The 16,807-nt window shown below is 49.6% G+C and overlaps 1 protein-coding gene across 1 annotated transcript; it reads left to right on the forward strand.

Annotated features, from left to right (window-relative positions):
* The first annotated feature begins 393 nt into the window (after positions 1-393).
* Positions 394-2,574, forward strand: UBD (ubiquitin D). The gene is made up of 2 exons (XM_079779691.1): positions 394-524; positions 1,883-2,574. Exons 1-2 carry the CDS (start codon positions 498-500, stop codon positions 2,351-2,353), a joined length of 498 nt encoding a protein of 165 aa, XP_079635817.1. The 5' UTR covers positions 394-497; the 3' UTR covers positions 2,354-2,574.
* The last annotated feature ends 14,233 nt before the right edge of the window (positions 2,575-16,807 follow it).

The following is a 16,807-nucleotide window of genomic DNA, read 5'->3' on the forward strand; positions in this document are numbered from 1 at the left end:
GGGGCTCCGACTTGTTTGGAAAAGTCATGGCAGGGGCTGCTGCCTTCGGCAAGGCCCCCCAAGAGGCCCCCCGGCCTTTCAGAGACTCCTCCCTACGGACTTTCCAACCAGGTCCCGGACTTCCCCACACACCACCCAGTGTTCACGGCTGTAGCCATTGAGGGCCCAGGGCTGCAGACCGACAGTCCAAGGTCAGGCCTGGCGGGGGGGGGGGGGGGGGGCTGTCAATCAGGAGAGATTCTCACAGGGAGGGCCCACCCCAGCTTTGGAAGAAGGAGGCCAGTGGATTGGCTGGTGGGGGTGCTTGGTCAGGACGTGCTCTTTGGGTGTGGACTCACTGCAGCAAAAGTGAAAGAGAAGCCGGAGGGCAGGCAGAAGCCAAGGGCACGGCGAGCAGACGGCCAGGGCTTTCCGCTCAGCTCTGCGTGGACGTGGGCGCCGGGCACAGCTCCTGCTCTCAGGCCGTTTCCGTGGCTACGGCGCTCCGTGGCTACGCGATGGCGCCCAGTGCTGCCTGCCTCTGTGTGAGCTGGGGCTGGATGAAGGGGCCTGGGGACGGGGGAGGGAAGGCACCTCCGAGAGATGGGGTCTCAGGAGTGGGCGGGGGGCGGTGCTCAGAGGGGGGTGGCTGGGAGGCCTGTCGAGGGAGGTGTGAAGGAGGGTTCTGGGGGAGGAGCTGAGGCTCCTGAGCGCCTTCTGTGTCAGGCCCGGGCTGGCCACGGAGAGGGGCTCCCGGCGGGCGTGGCACTGGGCGGTGTGCTCATGGACTGGCCACAGGGAGCACTACGGGCGTATTGCCTGGAGCCCCTTTCCCTCATCTTGTTGAGGGGTCCAGGGCTCTCAGCCTGCTTCCTTCTCTTCCCAAAGGAGAGGCCCTCAAACTCACGTCCCTCAGCTGTTAGCGTCCTCTGTGGGAAGGCGCCCTCCCGCCGGCGAGGCCCAGCAGAGCCCAGCGAGGGCAGCGCTCAGCAGGCAGGGGAGAATGCCCCGGAAGTCTCAGTCAGTCGGGAAGATGTTGATTTTGGACAGAGCACGAGGGAGGGCCACCAGGTCTCAGGCCAACCACGGGGCTCACGTCAGGTAGAGCCCTGCCCTCTGTGAGTGAGGCCCCGGGTTCCTTACAGGACGAGAGCATGTTCTACGGTAGGCAGATAGAGAGACACAGGAACACCGCCCAACAAATACCATCGAATGTGGTGTCACTGTAACAGGACCCCAAAGAAACCCACACACAGAGACTGTCCTCACCAGGGCTCCCCCACAGTGCTCATGGAGGGCAGCCCCGGGGGTCCCCGACGACGCTGCCAAATCTTGGAGTTTCCATCTGGAAGTTGTTTTTAGATGCTGGTGTACACCTTTGGGTGCTTTGTACTTGTATTTAGTTTTTTTTCTTTAATCTTCACCTGAGGATAATTTTAAAAAATTGATGAGAGAGAGAGAGAGAGAGAGAGAGAGAGAGAGAGAACACCAGTGTGAGAGACAAACTGGTCGGTGGCCTCCCGTCTGCGCCCTGACTGGGGGCATTGCTGGTGTGCGGGACGATGCTCCAACCAGCTGAGCCGCTGGCAGGGCTGCATTAGTTCTTGACATGTGACAGTTTATCGGGCTAGGAAGCAGGTGTACACGGGGGATTGTCAATGACAGCGTGGGGGTGGGGAGAGGTGTGGTTGTCAGGAATGACACCAAGGCTGTCTTTGTGCTGTGACCTGGGGTTCCAGAAGAGCCGCTGGGAGGCGGAGGCGGAGGCGGGAGGACGCAGCTTGCTGTGGAGGAGCAGGAGGGTGGCAGCAGGGAAGGGCAGAAGACGCCGGGGCGGGGGAGGGGGAGGAGCGGGGACACGGCAGGTATTCCTGGCAACCGTCTCTCGGGCTCCCTTGTGCAGGTGAATGTGCAGTCTGAGCAGTGGGGTCCAATGACCTTCGCTGCCAGCCCGGAGGACAGAGTGAGGAAGATCAGCGAGCACGTCCGGTCTAAGACCCAGGTTGCCGTGCAGGACCAGGTCCTTCTCCTGGGCTCGAAGCCGCTGACGCCGCGCAGAACGCTGTCATCTTATGGCATCGACCAGGAGACGACCATCCACCTCACCCTGCGGGTGGTGCAGCCCAGTGACGAGGCGCTGCCCCTCGTTCTGGTGGAGCCGGGCGGCCAGGGGCAGAGGCACCTCCTCCAGGTGCGAAGGGCCAGCTCCGTGGCCCAGGTGAAAGCCATGATCGAGACCAAGACCGCGCTGCCCCCCGAGAAGCAGGTTGTGACCTGCAATGGGAAGAGGCTGGAAGAGGGGAAGACCATGGCAAGTTACGGCATCAGGAGCGGCACCGCACTCTTCTTGACACACCACTGCTTCGGGGGGTGAGCAGGAAGAGCGGGTTTGGGGGGGGGGGCAGGCTGCAGAAGGCTTTTAACTCTCAGATCCTCGATTCTAGCGCAGCTGAGGGGCAGGGCTGTGTGTGACTGAGAACAAGACAGCATCCTCAGGGCTCATGAGAGAGCAGTCAAAGCCAGCTTGAGCGCGATCCTCCTTTGGTTCCCTCTGATGTACAGACAGCCCCCCACCTCCTCTCCCGCCCGGGCGCCCTGTCCGACCTGTGTCTCCTTCTCCGTGGAAGCCAGTGCTTACCCGGCACATCCCCGGGGACTGGGACCACACTGATTCCTACTGTAGGGAGCAGCGAAATGATTTCTGATGAAGTGAATTAATTACTCGGACGTGATCACAGCCTAACTAATAAAGAACTTAGAAATTCAATTAAACTGCTTCTCCTCTCCTCATTCAGAGCTGTGTGGTGTAAAAGGAAGCCTGGCCCTGTGCCCCTCGCTCCCGCTGTCCCGTCCCTGATCAAAAGGGTTCTTATTTCTGGGCTGGGGTGGGCACTGAGCACGTTTCCCCGGGGCCGAGGAAGCTCCTGTCCCTGGCGGTGTGGTGTCAGTTTGGGGGAGGGGTCAGGGGCCGATCCCTGGATTGACACCCGCACTCCGCCCAGGTTCTGGCTGATGGAGCTCTCTCCCTCTGCTTCCTTCACCCCCAGGTTCTCTCTGGGACCTCACATCCCGTTCTCCATCGTACACCCTTCATTTAGTCCTCTATCTTATCGTCCCTCTCTCATGTCACATGCATGTTGTCCTCACAACCTGAGCCGGGTCCACCTGCTTATCCACTGGTCCAGCCCCTTCTTACCTTTCAAACTTGCTCCAGAACCACCTCCTTGAAGAAGAGTTTCCCAGCGTACCCCACCCAGCACCAACCACCCGGACGGTGTTTCCCATTGGACCGACGGGACAGGTGCCCTGTGGCGGGCACTGCTCAGCTGGCCAGGCGGCGGGCGATGGAGCGGATTCCCGTGTGAGAGCCCTGGCTCCTGTTTCCGGAGGGGGGGGGGGGGGGTGCTGCAAGGGAGCGTCTAGGATTTCCTGTCAGTCTGGAAGAGTCCTGATGGCAGGCAGGCCCAGGGAGCCTCCCGTGGCATCACCGCCAGACTGGGGGAGTGAGCAGAGCGGTGCCTCCTGTCACCGCCAAGGGGGGTCACAGCGCCTGCTGAGCGCGGAAGGGCTCCCCCAGATCCGCTCCCGCTGCTCCTCCGCCGGGAGGAAGCCCGGGCCCTGGCCACCCTCCAGGCCTCTGTCTGCAGAGGATGCGGGTTCCCTGAAGCACAGGAGCGCTTCCTAATGGGAAGGGTCTCCCTGCTGACCTCGGACCCCCAGCGCCAGCTCTTGCAGACTCTCACCCAGACGTGAACAGCCTCAGGGCTAAGCTGACTCCCCTGCCAGTGGGCATTGCCGGCCTGGCCCTGGGGCTCATTGGTTCCTGCTGCCCCGCTCCTGCCTGCCCAGCCCGCCCTGTCCACAGACGGCCTTCCTTCCCGGGGCCTCGCCGGCCCCCCACGCCCTGCCCCCGAGGCTGCGGGTGAGCAGGCGGAGGCCCTGTGGCTGGGGCGGAGAAGCGAGACGCGCTCGCGCCCTCTGGCGGCCGCTGTGTGCGGGTGCAGGCGGAGGGGGCGCTGAGCGCTGGGCCCCGGAGCCCGGCCCCGGGAGCTGGCTGGGAGCGGTGAACCGGGGCGCGAGCTTGGCGGGTGAGATGGGGTGGAAGAACAGTCCCGCTCAGAGTTCCGTCCTGTGACGCACCCCAGCCTGCCCCCTAGGGTCTGTTCCCAAATCCCCAGTGACGCCTGGGGCATCGGGCCTACCGCACGGGCCAGGCCACAGACGCCGGGAAGCCGGCCCTCTGGCCGGTTCCGCCCAAAGCGGCCTCGTGAGCTGCGCCCCAGGCGCCCTCCTGCGCACCCGCCGGTCGCCTCGCTCTCCCCTCCCGCCCGGCCTTCAGCCTCCCGTTTGCAGGCAGGACACTTGGCCTCGGGTGGTCCGGGGGCGGGCTGTGCACCGCTGTGCACCCCGCCTTTCCCCACGGGCTCCCTGCTGCCCGGCGCTCGGGCAGGCAGGACTCGGGGAGTCTGGCGATCGGAACGTCACACAGCAAACACCTTCTGCTCCTCCCAGCACTCAGGCGGGGCCACACCCAGGCAGCAGCGGTGCTGGTGCCGGCGAGCAGGTCCCCCTGGGGCTGCGGGTTTCAGGGGAAGAGGTGGGGAGGGGGGAGGGGGAGGGGGAGGGGGGAGAGGGGAAGGGTAGGGGGGAGGGGGAGGGGGATGTTAACACCAGTCTTTGCGCAGGCCCCCACCTGGAAAATCAGAAATTGTTTTTGACAGTTGCAATTTGCGCTTATTATTTTAGACAGTGAGAATAGGGTATGCAGAAAAAGATCTTTTCCCCTTACATGAACTTACTTTCACATGGAAAACACAGAGCATTTATCTTGGGTAATATTACGTTCCACAGTTCTTAAAGAAAATGAAGCAACTGGTGATGTGCTAGTTATTGGCATCAAAATTAACAAATTTATCAATGTAACGCTACATTAATACAAACAAATGACATTTTCCAAAGTAAACATTATTATGCATTGCTCTCAATTTTAAAATACTTTAGAAACAACAGGTAACAACTCAGGGCCTTAAACAGAAGAGAAAGCTGAAATGGGATCCAGGCTATGTTCACATACATATAAATAAGGTTAACTAAGATGGAGAGTAAATATGCCCTATTTTGTTTCTTAAAACTTCTATGTAATGTAGATAGTGCCAACAGCAACATAAATAAAAATCGAATCTAATGTCGAAAATGCCAGTTTGGAGGCAATATGGTATACTATTTGTGTGTAAATATTTTGAATTGGATGAAGCTTCAAATAAATTATAATTCTCACTCGGAATATTGGAAAGAAAAAATTTTAAATATATGAGTTCATTTATTACTCAACTAATTGTAAAAATGATGACCTGTCTTTTACCAATGAGTAAAGTTATTATAATCCTACTAGAGGCCCATTGCACGATATTCGTGCACGAATAGGCCCCTGGCTTCACTCCCAGCCACCCAGGAGCCGGCAAGTCCCCACTCCCCAGCCTCCCAGGAGCTGGCAAGTCCCCGCTCCCCAGCCTTCCGGGAGCCGGCAAGTCTCCACTCCCCAGCCTCCCAGGAGCCGGCAAGTCTCCACTCCCCAGCCTCCCGGGAGCCGGCAAGTCCCCACTTCCTGCTCCAGGCCGCCCGGAGCCGGCACGACTCACTTCCGTCTGAAGCACCACTCCAGTAGCTCCCTCCGCCGCCCCCCTTCCCCTCATAGCAGGCCTCACTCCACTCTGCGCCTGTGTATGCAAATTAACCGCCATCTTTGTTTGGTTAATTTGCATACTTGCTCTGATTGGCTGTGGGCATAGCGAAGGTACGGTCAATTAGCATTTTCCTCTTTTATTAGGTAAGGTTTCTTTCATGATAGCTACTAGTGGCCCGGTGCACGAAATTTGTGCACATTAAAAGGGAATTAATTAGAGGAAATCTTTTAATATTGCTATTTGCCCTTTGTGTATAATACAAGTGTGAGAGATGAAAGGAAATTAGTAAAATGTATATGAACATAATATATAAATTTATTAATAAATAAACAGTAACAAAAGTATATAACAACAACAGAGACATGATATAAAAACAACAGTGATGCAAACAATGACTGACAAAGTGATTAAACGTATTCTACTATCTCCCTGTATACCACACGAAGAGTGAAAACACTCTCAGAGTGCTTGACTAATTTCCCTTGTGATGAAGTACTTAGAACTTTAACATTAACATCACACGCTCTTCGAACTTGAGAGAAAGCAACATATACCTGACCATGTGCGAAAACGGGTTCAGGTTGGAGTATTCCTACTCTGTCTAGAGTTTGTCCTTGTGATTTATTAATAGTCATCGCAAATGCTGGCATCACGGGAAACTGTTGTCGAATCAATTTAAATGGGAGGCCAGTGTCAGACGGGGACAAATCCATTCTTGGAATCAGAACAACCTCTCCCTCTGCAGATCCTGTTAATACTTCAGCTTCGATAATGTTAGGTCGCAACCTTTTGATAATAAATCTGGTACCATTACAAAGACCCCATGTACTATTAACATCTCTCAATAGCATGATGATTGCACCCACTTTCAATTTTAATTTATGACATGGCATTCCCGAAGGAGTAATACTATTAAGAAATTCGAGGGGAAATTTTTCCTTTTCAGCATCATCTGTTGAATCAATGGAATCATCACTCAAATATCTGTGAAAATCTCCAAAATTTCTTCATTTAATTTTTGAACGTGCTCCTTTTTTGGACAAAGAATCGCACGTTTAGATATATTTTTAATATTATCTATAGATATACTATTTCCAAAGGTAGCTTCAATAAGAGGTCCATTACAAATCATTTCACAGGGGATCTCAATAATATCCATTCCTAAATGAAAACTGCTATCTAGTTTGCCATCTCCAAGTTTTACTAACCATTCAATATAAGCTGAATCCTCTGATCTCATATTTGTTGTAAGAGACAACTTCCTGAAACATCCCCAAACATTACAGTACTTTAAACTCGTTTGTACTATGGCCGATCGCATAGCATGCGGCACAATACTGAGACACGGTTGAAAATCCCCTCCGAGAAGGAGAACTTTCCCACGAAATGCAACATTCAAATTCATAATTTCTCTTAGTAATCTGCCTATGTTGTTTATAGCATGACTGGATGCCATGGTGCATTCATCAATAATGAGAAGTTGGGCCTTTTTAATAGTTTTAGCAACTTCACTGTTTATATCGAGTCTAGAAGTTGAAGTTTCATTTAATGGAATTGGTAATTTATATTGGGAATGAAAGGTTCTTCCATGGAGAAGTAACTTTGCAGCAATTCCTGTAGACACTGTGGGTAAAAGAGTACCACCACGACCTCTAATATAATGTATTAAAGCTTTATACAGATGTGCAGGTGAATAGGATTCCTAGCTGGCAGGCCCCTGTCAGCAAGCTGGCCACCTGTGGATTCCCTAAGGAATGGGGCTCCCTCCTGCCCCCTGTCAGGGTCTGGTTTGATGGCCGGCCACGCCCCCTGTTGGGCCAGACCCAGAGTTCTACCTCGCTCTGGCCTAGGCCTGGGCAACCCAGGACTGACTGACTGCCTCTGGGCGCCCCTGGAGCTCCGAGGGTGGGTTCTTCTCTCAGGCCTGGCGGGAAACAGCTCGGGGAGGGCACAGCCGTTGCCAAGGCGACCCCTGCAGGACTGCCGTCCTTCCGGTTGGTCAACGTCTGTCCTGAAGGTGTTGCACTCAGGGTTTTTATATAAATAGATTATGAACGTGTGCAAAGGTCACTCATCTTCCTCTTTCCTGTCTACTATACCCAAAGAATCATTTTGCCCAGTTTACTGATTTTAGAACTACTTTTGAGTGTATTTTTCTTCCTTCCTTCCTTCCTCCCTCCCTCCCTCCCTCCCTCCCTTCCTTCCTCCCTCCCTCCCTTCCTCCTTCCTTCCTTCCTTCCTTCCTTCCTTCCTTCCTTCCTTCCTTCCTTCCTCCTTCCTCCCTCCCTCCCTCCCTCCCTCCCTTCCTTCCTTCCTTCCTTCCTCCCTCCCTTCCTTCCTCCCTCCCTCCCTTCCTCCTTCCTCCCTTCCTTCCTTCCTTCCTTCCTTCCTTCCTTCCTTCCTTCCTCCTTCCTCCTCCCTCCCTCCCCCCCCTCCCTCCCTTCCTTCCTTCCTTCCTTCCTCCCTCCCTTCCTTCCTCCCTCCCTCCTTCCTTCCTTCCTTCCTTCCTTCCTTCCTTCCTTCCTTCCTCCTTCCTCCCTCCCTCCCTCCCTCCCTCCCTCCCTCCCTTCCTTCCTTCCTTCCTCCTTTCTTCCTCCCTCCCTTCCTTCCTCCCTCCCTTCCTCCTTCCTTCCTTCCTTCCTCCTTTCTTCCTCCCTCCCTTCCTCCCTCCCTTCCTTCCTCCTTTTTTCCTCCTTTCTTCCTCCCTCCCTTCCTTCCTTCCTCCCTTCCTTCCTTCCTTCCTTCCTCCTTCCTTCCTCCCTCCCTTCCTCCTTCCTTCCTTCCTTCCTTCCTTCCTTCCTCCTTCCTTCCTTCCTCCTTCCTTCCTTCCTCCACCTTCCTTCCTCCCTTCCTTCCTCCTTCCTTCCTTCCTCCCTCCTTCCTTCCTCCACCTTCCTTCCTCCCTTCCTTCCTCCTCCCTTCCTTCCTCCCTCCTTCCTTCCTTCCTCTTTCCTCCCTTCCTTCCTTCTTCCCTTCCTTCCTCCTTCTTTCCTTCCTCCTTCCTTCCTTCCTTCTTTCCTTCCTTCCTTCCTCCTTCCTTCCCTCCTTCCTTTCTCCTGTCACCTTTCTCACCCTGTCCTGCAAGCCCCTCCCCTCTGACAGCTGTCAGTGGGAAGGTTAGAAGTTTTGACGGTGAAAGTGTGACTGGGTTCTGGTGGGCTCACTTGCTGGAGGTTAGGGCTTCCTGTGTTTGCCTGTGCACAGCTATTCCCTTCAATAAGCTGTCTTTGCTTTTCCCTTTCCTTTTTAGATTTAATTTTCTTAAGTATTCCATGACTTTTAAAAATATTTTTTAACAATGATTTATTCTCCTTCATGCTATTTGCAAATCTGCCTTCATTTTTGAAATAGTTTAATTTTTCTCCCACCATTTTATTTATGTTTTTCTTTTTCTTAAAAAATTCATTGAACTTGTTGGGCTGACATTGGTTAATAAAATTGTACAGGTTTGAGCTGTACGGTTCTCTAACACATCATCTGTAAGTGTATGCTGTGCGGTCACCGCCCCAGTCGCGTCTCCTTCCGTCACCATTTATCCCTGTCCCCTCTCCCACCTCCCCCCCCCCCCCCCCCCCCCCCGCCCTCCCCTCTGAACAACCTACTTCCCACGGGAAGGAGGGTTTTGTTTGTTTGTTTGTTTGTTTGGTGTCTCCTCGTGGTTTTTTATTTAATTTTACTTTTAATTGTTGACAGGACCAGAGATGGCCCCCTCCTCCCAGCCCCCCAGGCTGTGGTCAGTGGCCCTGGGCCATGCACTATGCATGCAAGTTCTGTGGTTAATCTCCCCGTCGCTCCCCCCCTCCCCTCCGAGCGCCAGCCGCCTCCCTGCCTCTGGACCTATTTTGTGGGTCAGTTTATTTTGTTCATTAGATTAAGAAGAGTTATTTTTACAGTTGTTGGTGGGAGCTAGCATTTCCGTTTAGACTACTTGGGCCACCCTAACTTTCCTGGGCTGGCTCTGGGAACTGGGTTACAGCTATTTCTCCTCGTCCTTCCCATCCTTCTGGGCTTTTCTGAGAGCACCACGTGGCAGAGGCCTTTCCCTTCAGCAAAGCGAACCGCTCTCCCCCGCGCAGACTCAGGGTTTCAGGATCGTCGTGCCCCCGTGTGGCGGAGAGTGGGAACTGCACCTTCCCGGGACTCGGAGGGCACGGCCTGGTCCTGAAATGCCGGGCAAATACCCTTGCGCTAAGGCGGGGCTTCAGACTTGGAGGTGGTTTTCACCCACAGAATTCCGGATTTAGGGGCCCGGGGTAGCCCTGGCTGCTCCCAGAACCGCCCTTGGAGCGGTATCAGAGGACGCACGTGCCGCACCTTTAAGGAATGAGTGAAGGAAAGGGGCGATCCCAGGGGAAGGGCTCCCGCGCCTCCCGAGGCCACCGCAGGCCCGGGGCCAGGAGGCTGCGCTCCGCTGGGGGCGGGCGCCCTGGGCCCGGGGCGGGGGCGTCTCGTTCCTGGTCCCTGGGCTGCGGGAGGCGGACCCTGCGCCCCCAGGTCCCTCCCGAAGGAGGCGGCCTCTCCTGACCCTCCCTCTCTTGTGGGGCGCACGCCTGCCCGCTGGCTGGGGAGTCCGCAGGAAGAGAAACCAGATCCAGGGCCTCCTTCTGAATTTAGAACTTGCTACCGACTGTGCCTGGGGCTTGCCATGGCCACCAAGTGAACTGCTTGCACTTGGCGGGGTTAATGCAGCAGAACCCCTGGCAGCGACGGTGGAGAGAGCACGGCCCCTCATGGCCTCTGTGGAGAGCCGGCCACGAGCACAAAGTCCTGGGGAAACCGGCGAGGAGGGCAGCGCTGGGACCTAACCTGGAGCTCATTTGTTCAGCCCTCCCCCTCCCCTCCCCCTCCCCACCCGCCATGCTAACTGAAAAAGTTGAAAGCCAGAGAGATGAAAGGAGTTTGTGCCAAGCCATGAAAGTCTTTTAAAAATTTCTTGTATTCTTATGTATTAACTAGAGGCCCGGCGCACGAAATTCATGCACGGGAAGGAGGTCCCCTCAGCTCCGCCTGCAGCCAATCAATGGTTCTCTCTCATCCTTGATGTTTCTCTCTCTCTCCCCCTCTCTCCCTCCCTCCCTCCCTCCCTCTCTGAAATCAATAAAAGACATTGCTATTGGATTCATTAAGATGACGTTGGTTAATAAATTACACGGTGTCAGGGGTACAGTCCTATAACATCATCTGTACCCTGTAGTGTGTGCTCACCACCCACATGGTGTCCTTCTGTCACCACCTATCCCCACTCTACCTCTGCTTCTCCCCGCCTCCGCCAATCACCACACTGCTGTCTGCGCCGATGAGATTGTTTTTTCTGCTGGATCCCTCCACCTTTTCCACCCAGCCCCCCAACCCCCACCCCAACAGCTGTCAGCCTGTTTTCGGTATCTACAAGTCTCTTTCTATTTTGTTTCTTTTGTTCATTAGATTCCACTATAAGTGAGATCATATGGCATTTGTTGTTCTCTGACTGGTATAGTCCACTTAGCATAAGGCTCTCCAGGTCCATCCGGGCTGTTGCAAAAGATGAGTTCCTTTTCTATAGCCCAGTAATATTCCATTGTGTCGATGGACCACAGCTCTTTATCCACTCATCGCTGGCGGACACTTGGGCTCTTCCAGATCTTGGCTATTGTAAATAATGCTGCAATGAACATAGGCTGCCTGTGTTCATTTGAATCATCGTTTCAGGTTTCTCAGAAATGGAATCACTGGGTCAAATGGCACCTGCGCTTTTAGTTTTCTTGAGGAAACTCCATACTGTCTTCCACAGAGGCTGCACCAGTCTGCGTTCCCACCAGCAGTGTACGAGGGCTCCCTTTCTCCACATCCTCCCCAGCACTTGTCATTTGTTGATTTGTTGATGGCAGCCAGTCTGACAGGTGTGAGATGGTACCTCATTGTCGTTTTAATTTGTATCTCTCTGATGATTAGTGACTTTGAGCATTTTTTCATGCCTCTTGGCCATCTGTATGTCCTCTTTGGAGAAGTGTCTATTCAGGTCCTTTGCCCATTTTTTAATTGGATTGTTTGTCTTCCTGCTGTTTAGTTCTATGTTCTTTATAAGTTTTGCATATTAACCCCTATCAGATGTATCATTGGCAAAAGTGGCCTCCCATTTAGTGTGGTTGTCTCTTCATTTTGTTGTTGGCTTCCTTTGCTGTGCAAAAACTTTTTAGTTTGATGTAGTCCCATTTCTTTCTTTTTTCTTCTGTTTCCCTTGCCTGAGGAGACCTATGTACCAACCTTGCATCCTGGAATAAAGCTGACTTGATCATGGTGTATGATCTTTTTAATGTATTGCTGGATCTGGTTTGCTAATATTTTGTTGAGGATTTTAGCATCTACATTCATCAAGGATAGTGGCCTATAATTTATTCTTTGTAGTGTCTTTACCTGGTTTTGGAATTGGGATGATGCTGACCTTGTGAAATGAGCTGGGAAGTCCTTTTTCCTCTTGGATGTTTTGGAATAGTTTGTGGAGTATAGGTGTTAATTCTTCGTGATTGTTTAGTAATATCCACCGGGGAAGCCATCGGCCCAGGACTGTTGTTTGCTCTAATTTCGTTAGTTATAATCAATACACATATATAGATAGGTAGTTTGAGAGATAGATATGTTTTTATTGATTTTCAAAGAGAGCAATGGAGAGGGAAAGGGAGATAGAAACATCAATGGAAAGAAACACCAATTGGCTGTCTCCCGCATGCCTCCTACTGGGGATCAAGCCCACAACTAAGATATGTGCTACAACTGGGAATCGAACCAGCGGCCTCCTGGTGCATGGGACAACATTCAACCAACCGAGCCACACCAGCCAGTCCATGTATTAATATTTTCTGAATCGTCCTTATTTCGTTTTGGAAGGTTGTATGTTTCTAGGGATTTATCCATTTCATCCAGATTGTCCAATTTGTTGGCATATAGTTGTAATATTCTGTTACAATCTCTTGTATTTCTGTGGACTCACTTGTTACTTTGCCTCTTTCTTTTCTGGTTTTATTTATTTTTGTCCTTTTTTATTGATCAGTCTGGCTAAATCTTGTTTATCTTTTCAAAGAAACAGCTCTTGGTTCTATTGATACTTTTTAAAAAATCACTATTTTTCGGTTATAGTTTACATAAAATATATTAGTTTCAGGTGTAGGCACAGTGATTAGACTTTATAAAACTTACTAACTGATCATTCCAAAAAGAATGTCATACTCATCTGACACCATAAATAATTATTATGATATTATTAACTTTATTCCCTATTCTTTGCTTTACACCCCCATGACTATTTTGTAACTACTAATTTGTATTTCTAAGTCTCTTCACTTTTTTCACCCATCTCTCTAAAACCTCTCCCCACCTCAATCTGGCAAGTGTCAAAATGTTCTCTGTATCTATGAATCTGTGTCTGTTTTTGCTCTGCTTGTCTATTTTGATTTATAGATTCAATTGAATATAAATATCTATTTATTGCCATTTTATTGTTCATTTTTTAATCTTTTTCTTCTTCTTCTTAAAAAAGACCTGTTAACATTTCAAATAATATAGGTATAATGGTGATGAACTCCTTTAGCTTTTTCTTGTCTGGGAAGCTCTTTGTCTGACCTTCGATTCTAATGACAGCTTTGCTGGGTAGAGTAATCTTGGTTGTAGGTTCTTGCTGTTCATCACTTTGACTATTTCTTGCCACTCCCTTCTGGCCTTTGAAGTTTCTGTTGATAAATCAGATGATGTATGGGTGCTTCCTTATAGATAACTGACTGCTGTTCTCTTGCTCCTTTTAAGATTCTATGATTGTCTTTAACCTTTTGCATGTTAATTATAATGTGTCTTAGTGTGGGCCTTTTTGGGTTCACCTTGTTTGGGACTCTCTGGTCTTCTTGGACTTGTATATCTATTTCTTTTACCAACTAGGAAATTTTCTGTCACTGTTATTTCATATAGGTTTTCAATTCCTTGCTCTATATCTTCTCCTGACACCCCCATGATATGAATATTGGTATGCTTGAAATTGTCCCAGAGGCTGCTTACACTCTCTTCATATTTTTGGATCCTTTTTTATTTTGCTGTTCTGATTAGGTGTTTTTAAAAATAATTAATTAATTATTTCTTTATTAATTAAGGTATTACATATGTTTACTTGTCCCCCCATTGCCACCCCAACCCTCCACGTTTGTGCCCTTACCTCCCCTAGTGTCTGTGTCCATTGGTTAGGCTCATAGGCATGCATACAAGTCCTTTGGTTGATCTCTCCCCCTTCCCCCCCACACTCCCCTACCTTCCCTCTGAGGTTTGATGGCCTGATCAATGCTTCTCTGTCTCTGGATCGGTTTTTGTTCATCAGTTTATGTTGTTCATTATATTCCACAAATGAGTGAGATAATGTGATATTTATCTTTCTTTGACTGGCTTACTTCGCTTAGCATGATGCTCTCCAGGTCTATCCATGCTGTTGCAAATGGTAGGAGTTCCTTCTTTTTTATATCAGCACTAGAGGCCCAGTGCATAATTAAATCATGCATGTGTAGGGTCCCCTAGGCCTAACCTGCCATCCAGGCCATATCCACTGCCCCGCAAAGCCTAGCACGCTCCGTGGACACTGCTAGCAGCCTGCTCCCCGCTTTTGATGGCAGGGGGTCCACTGGTGCCGGAGTGGAAACACAGCTCCCCACTTTCGATCTCAGGGGAGCTGGGTGCCTGTCCTCTGGTGCACTCCTCCTGCGTGGCAGAGGCTTCTGAAAGGCCTGGTGCGGGAGTGGACAGGCACCCAGCTCCCACGATTTTGATGGTCCGTGGCGGGACGTGGGCTCGCTGCCCCAGAGGCCCCTTCTGTGCTGCAGCACAGCCATGGTGCAGACGCTGAGCTCGTGCTGCCGCTGGCGATGCGAGCTCAGCGTCCTGCCGGCCCAATCAGCCACCCCGGCCACCCCGAGTCCCGCCCCTCTGCGCCTCCTGGCAATCATGGGCATAGAGAAGGTACGGTCAATTTGCATATTTGTCTATTATTAGGTAGGATAGTATTCCATTGTGTAGCTGTATCACAGTTTTTTTATCCACTCATCTGCTGATGGGCAGTTAGGCTGTTTCCAAATTTTAGCTATTGTAAATTGTGCTGCTATGAACATAGGGGTGCATATATCCTTTCTGATTGGTGTTTCTGGTTTCTTGGGATATATTCCTAGAAGTGGGATTACTGGGTCAAATGGGAGTTCCATTTTTAGGTTTTTGAGGAAACTCCATACTGTTCTCCACAGGGGCTGCACCAGTCTACATTCCCACCAACAATACACGAGGGTTCCTTTTTCTCTGCATCCTTGCCAGCACTTGTCATTTGTTGATTTGTTGATGATAGCCATTCTGATAGGTGTGAGATGGTACTGTATTGTCGTTTTAATTTGCATCTCTCGGATGATTAGTGACTTTGAGCATGTTTTTATATGTCTCTTGGCCTTCTGTATGTCCTCTTTCGAAAAGTATCTATTTAGGTCCGTTGCCCATTTTTTGATTGCATTGTTTATCTTCATTTTGTTAAGTTGTATGAGTTCCCTGGGGTCTTATTTAAGAAGAGTTCCCAGTTGCATTGGAGATTAAACCCTTATCGGAGATAATATTGGCAAATATGTTCTCCCATGCAGTGGGCTTTCTTGTTGTTTTGTTGATGGTTTCTTTTGCTGTGAAAAAGCTTTTTATTTTGATGTAGTCCCATGTGTTTATTTTCTCTTTAGTTTCCATTGCCCTAGGAGCGGTATCGGTGAAGATATTGCTTTGGCATATATTTGAGATTTTGCTGCCTGTGGATACCTCTAAGATTTTTATGGTTTCCCTTCTTATGTTTAAGTCCTTTATCCATTTTTAATTTATTTTTGTCTATGGTGTAAGTTGGTGGTCTAGTTTCTTTTTTCTTTTTTTTTGGCATGTATCTGTCCAATTTCCCCAACACCATTTATTGATGAGACTGTCTTGACTCCATTGTATGCTCTTGCCTCCTTTGTCGAATATTAATTGAGCACAGTGGTTTGGGTCAATTTCTGTGTTCTCTGTTCTGTTCCATTGGTCTATATGTCTGTTCTTGTGCCAGTACCAGGCTGTTTTGAGAACTGTGGCTTTGTAAGACAGCTTGATATCTGGTATTGAGATCCCTCCTACTTGGTTCTTCTTTCTCAGCTGTAGCTATTTAGGATCCTTTTTTTTTAATTCCAGATGAACTTTTGGAGAGTTCATTCTAAGTCTGTGAATTATACCATTGGTATTTTAATAGGTATTGCATTAAATCTATAGATTGCTTTAGGTAGTATGGACATTTTAATGATGTTGATTCTACCAATCCATGAACACGGTATGTTCTTTCATCTGTTTATATCTTCCTCTATCTCTTTTTTCAGTGTGCTGTAGTTTTTTGAGTATAGGTCTTTTACCTCCTTAATTAAGTTTATTCCTAGGTATCTTACTTTTTTGTGTGCAATGGTAAATGGGATTGTTTTTTAAATTTCTCTTTCCATAAGTTCACTATAAAAATGCCATAGATTTCTGGGCATTAATTTTGTATCCTGCTACATTGCCAAATTCATTATTAAATCTAATAATGTTTTGATGGAGTCTAGGATTTTCCATGTACAATATCATGTCATCTGTGAATAATGACAGTTCTACTACTTCTTTTCCAATTTGGATGCCTTTTATTTCTTCTTCTTGTCTAATCGCTATGGCTAATACTTCCAGTACTATGTCAAACAGGAGTGGTGAGAGTGGGCATCCCTGTCTTGTTCCTGTTCTTAGGGGAAATGGTTTTAGATTTTTTCCCATTGAGTATGATGTTAGCTGTGGGTTTATCATATATAGCTTTTATTATGTTGAGGTATGATCTTTCTATTCCCACTTTTCTGAGGGTTTTTATCAAGAAAGGGTGTTGGATTTTGTCAAATGCTTTTTCTGCATCAATTGGTATGACTATGTGATTTTTATCTCTCAGTTTGTTTATGTGATGTATCACATTTATTGATTTGCAGATTTTGTACCATCCTTGCATTCCTGGGATAAATCCTACTTGGTCATGGTGTATGATCTTTCTGATGTAATGCTGGATCTGATTTGCTAGAATTTTGTTGAGGATTTTTGCATCTATGTTCATGAGAGATATTGGCCTGTAATTCTCT

The sequence above is a fragment of the Cnephaeus nilssonii genome, assembly GCF_951640355.1.
Source record: "Cnephaeus nilssonii genome assembly, chromosome: 9".
In the NCBI taxonomy this organism is placed as follows: Eukaryota; Metazoa; Chordata; class Mammalia; order Chiroptera; family Vespertilionidae; genus Cnephaeus; species Cnephaeus nilssonii.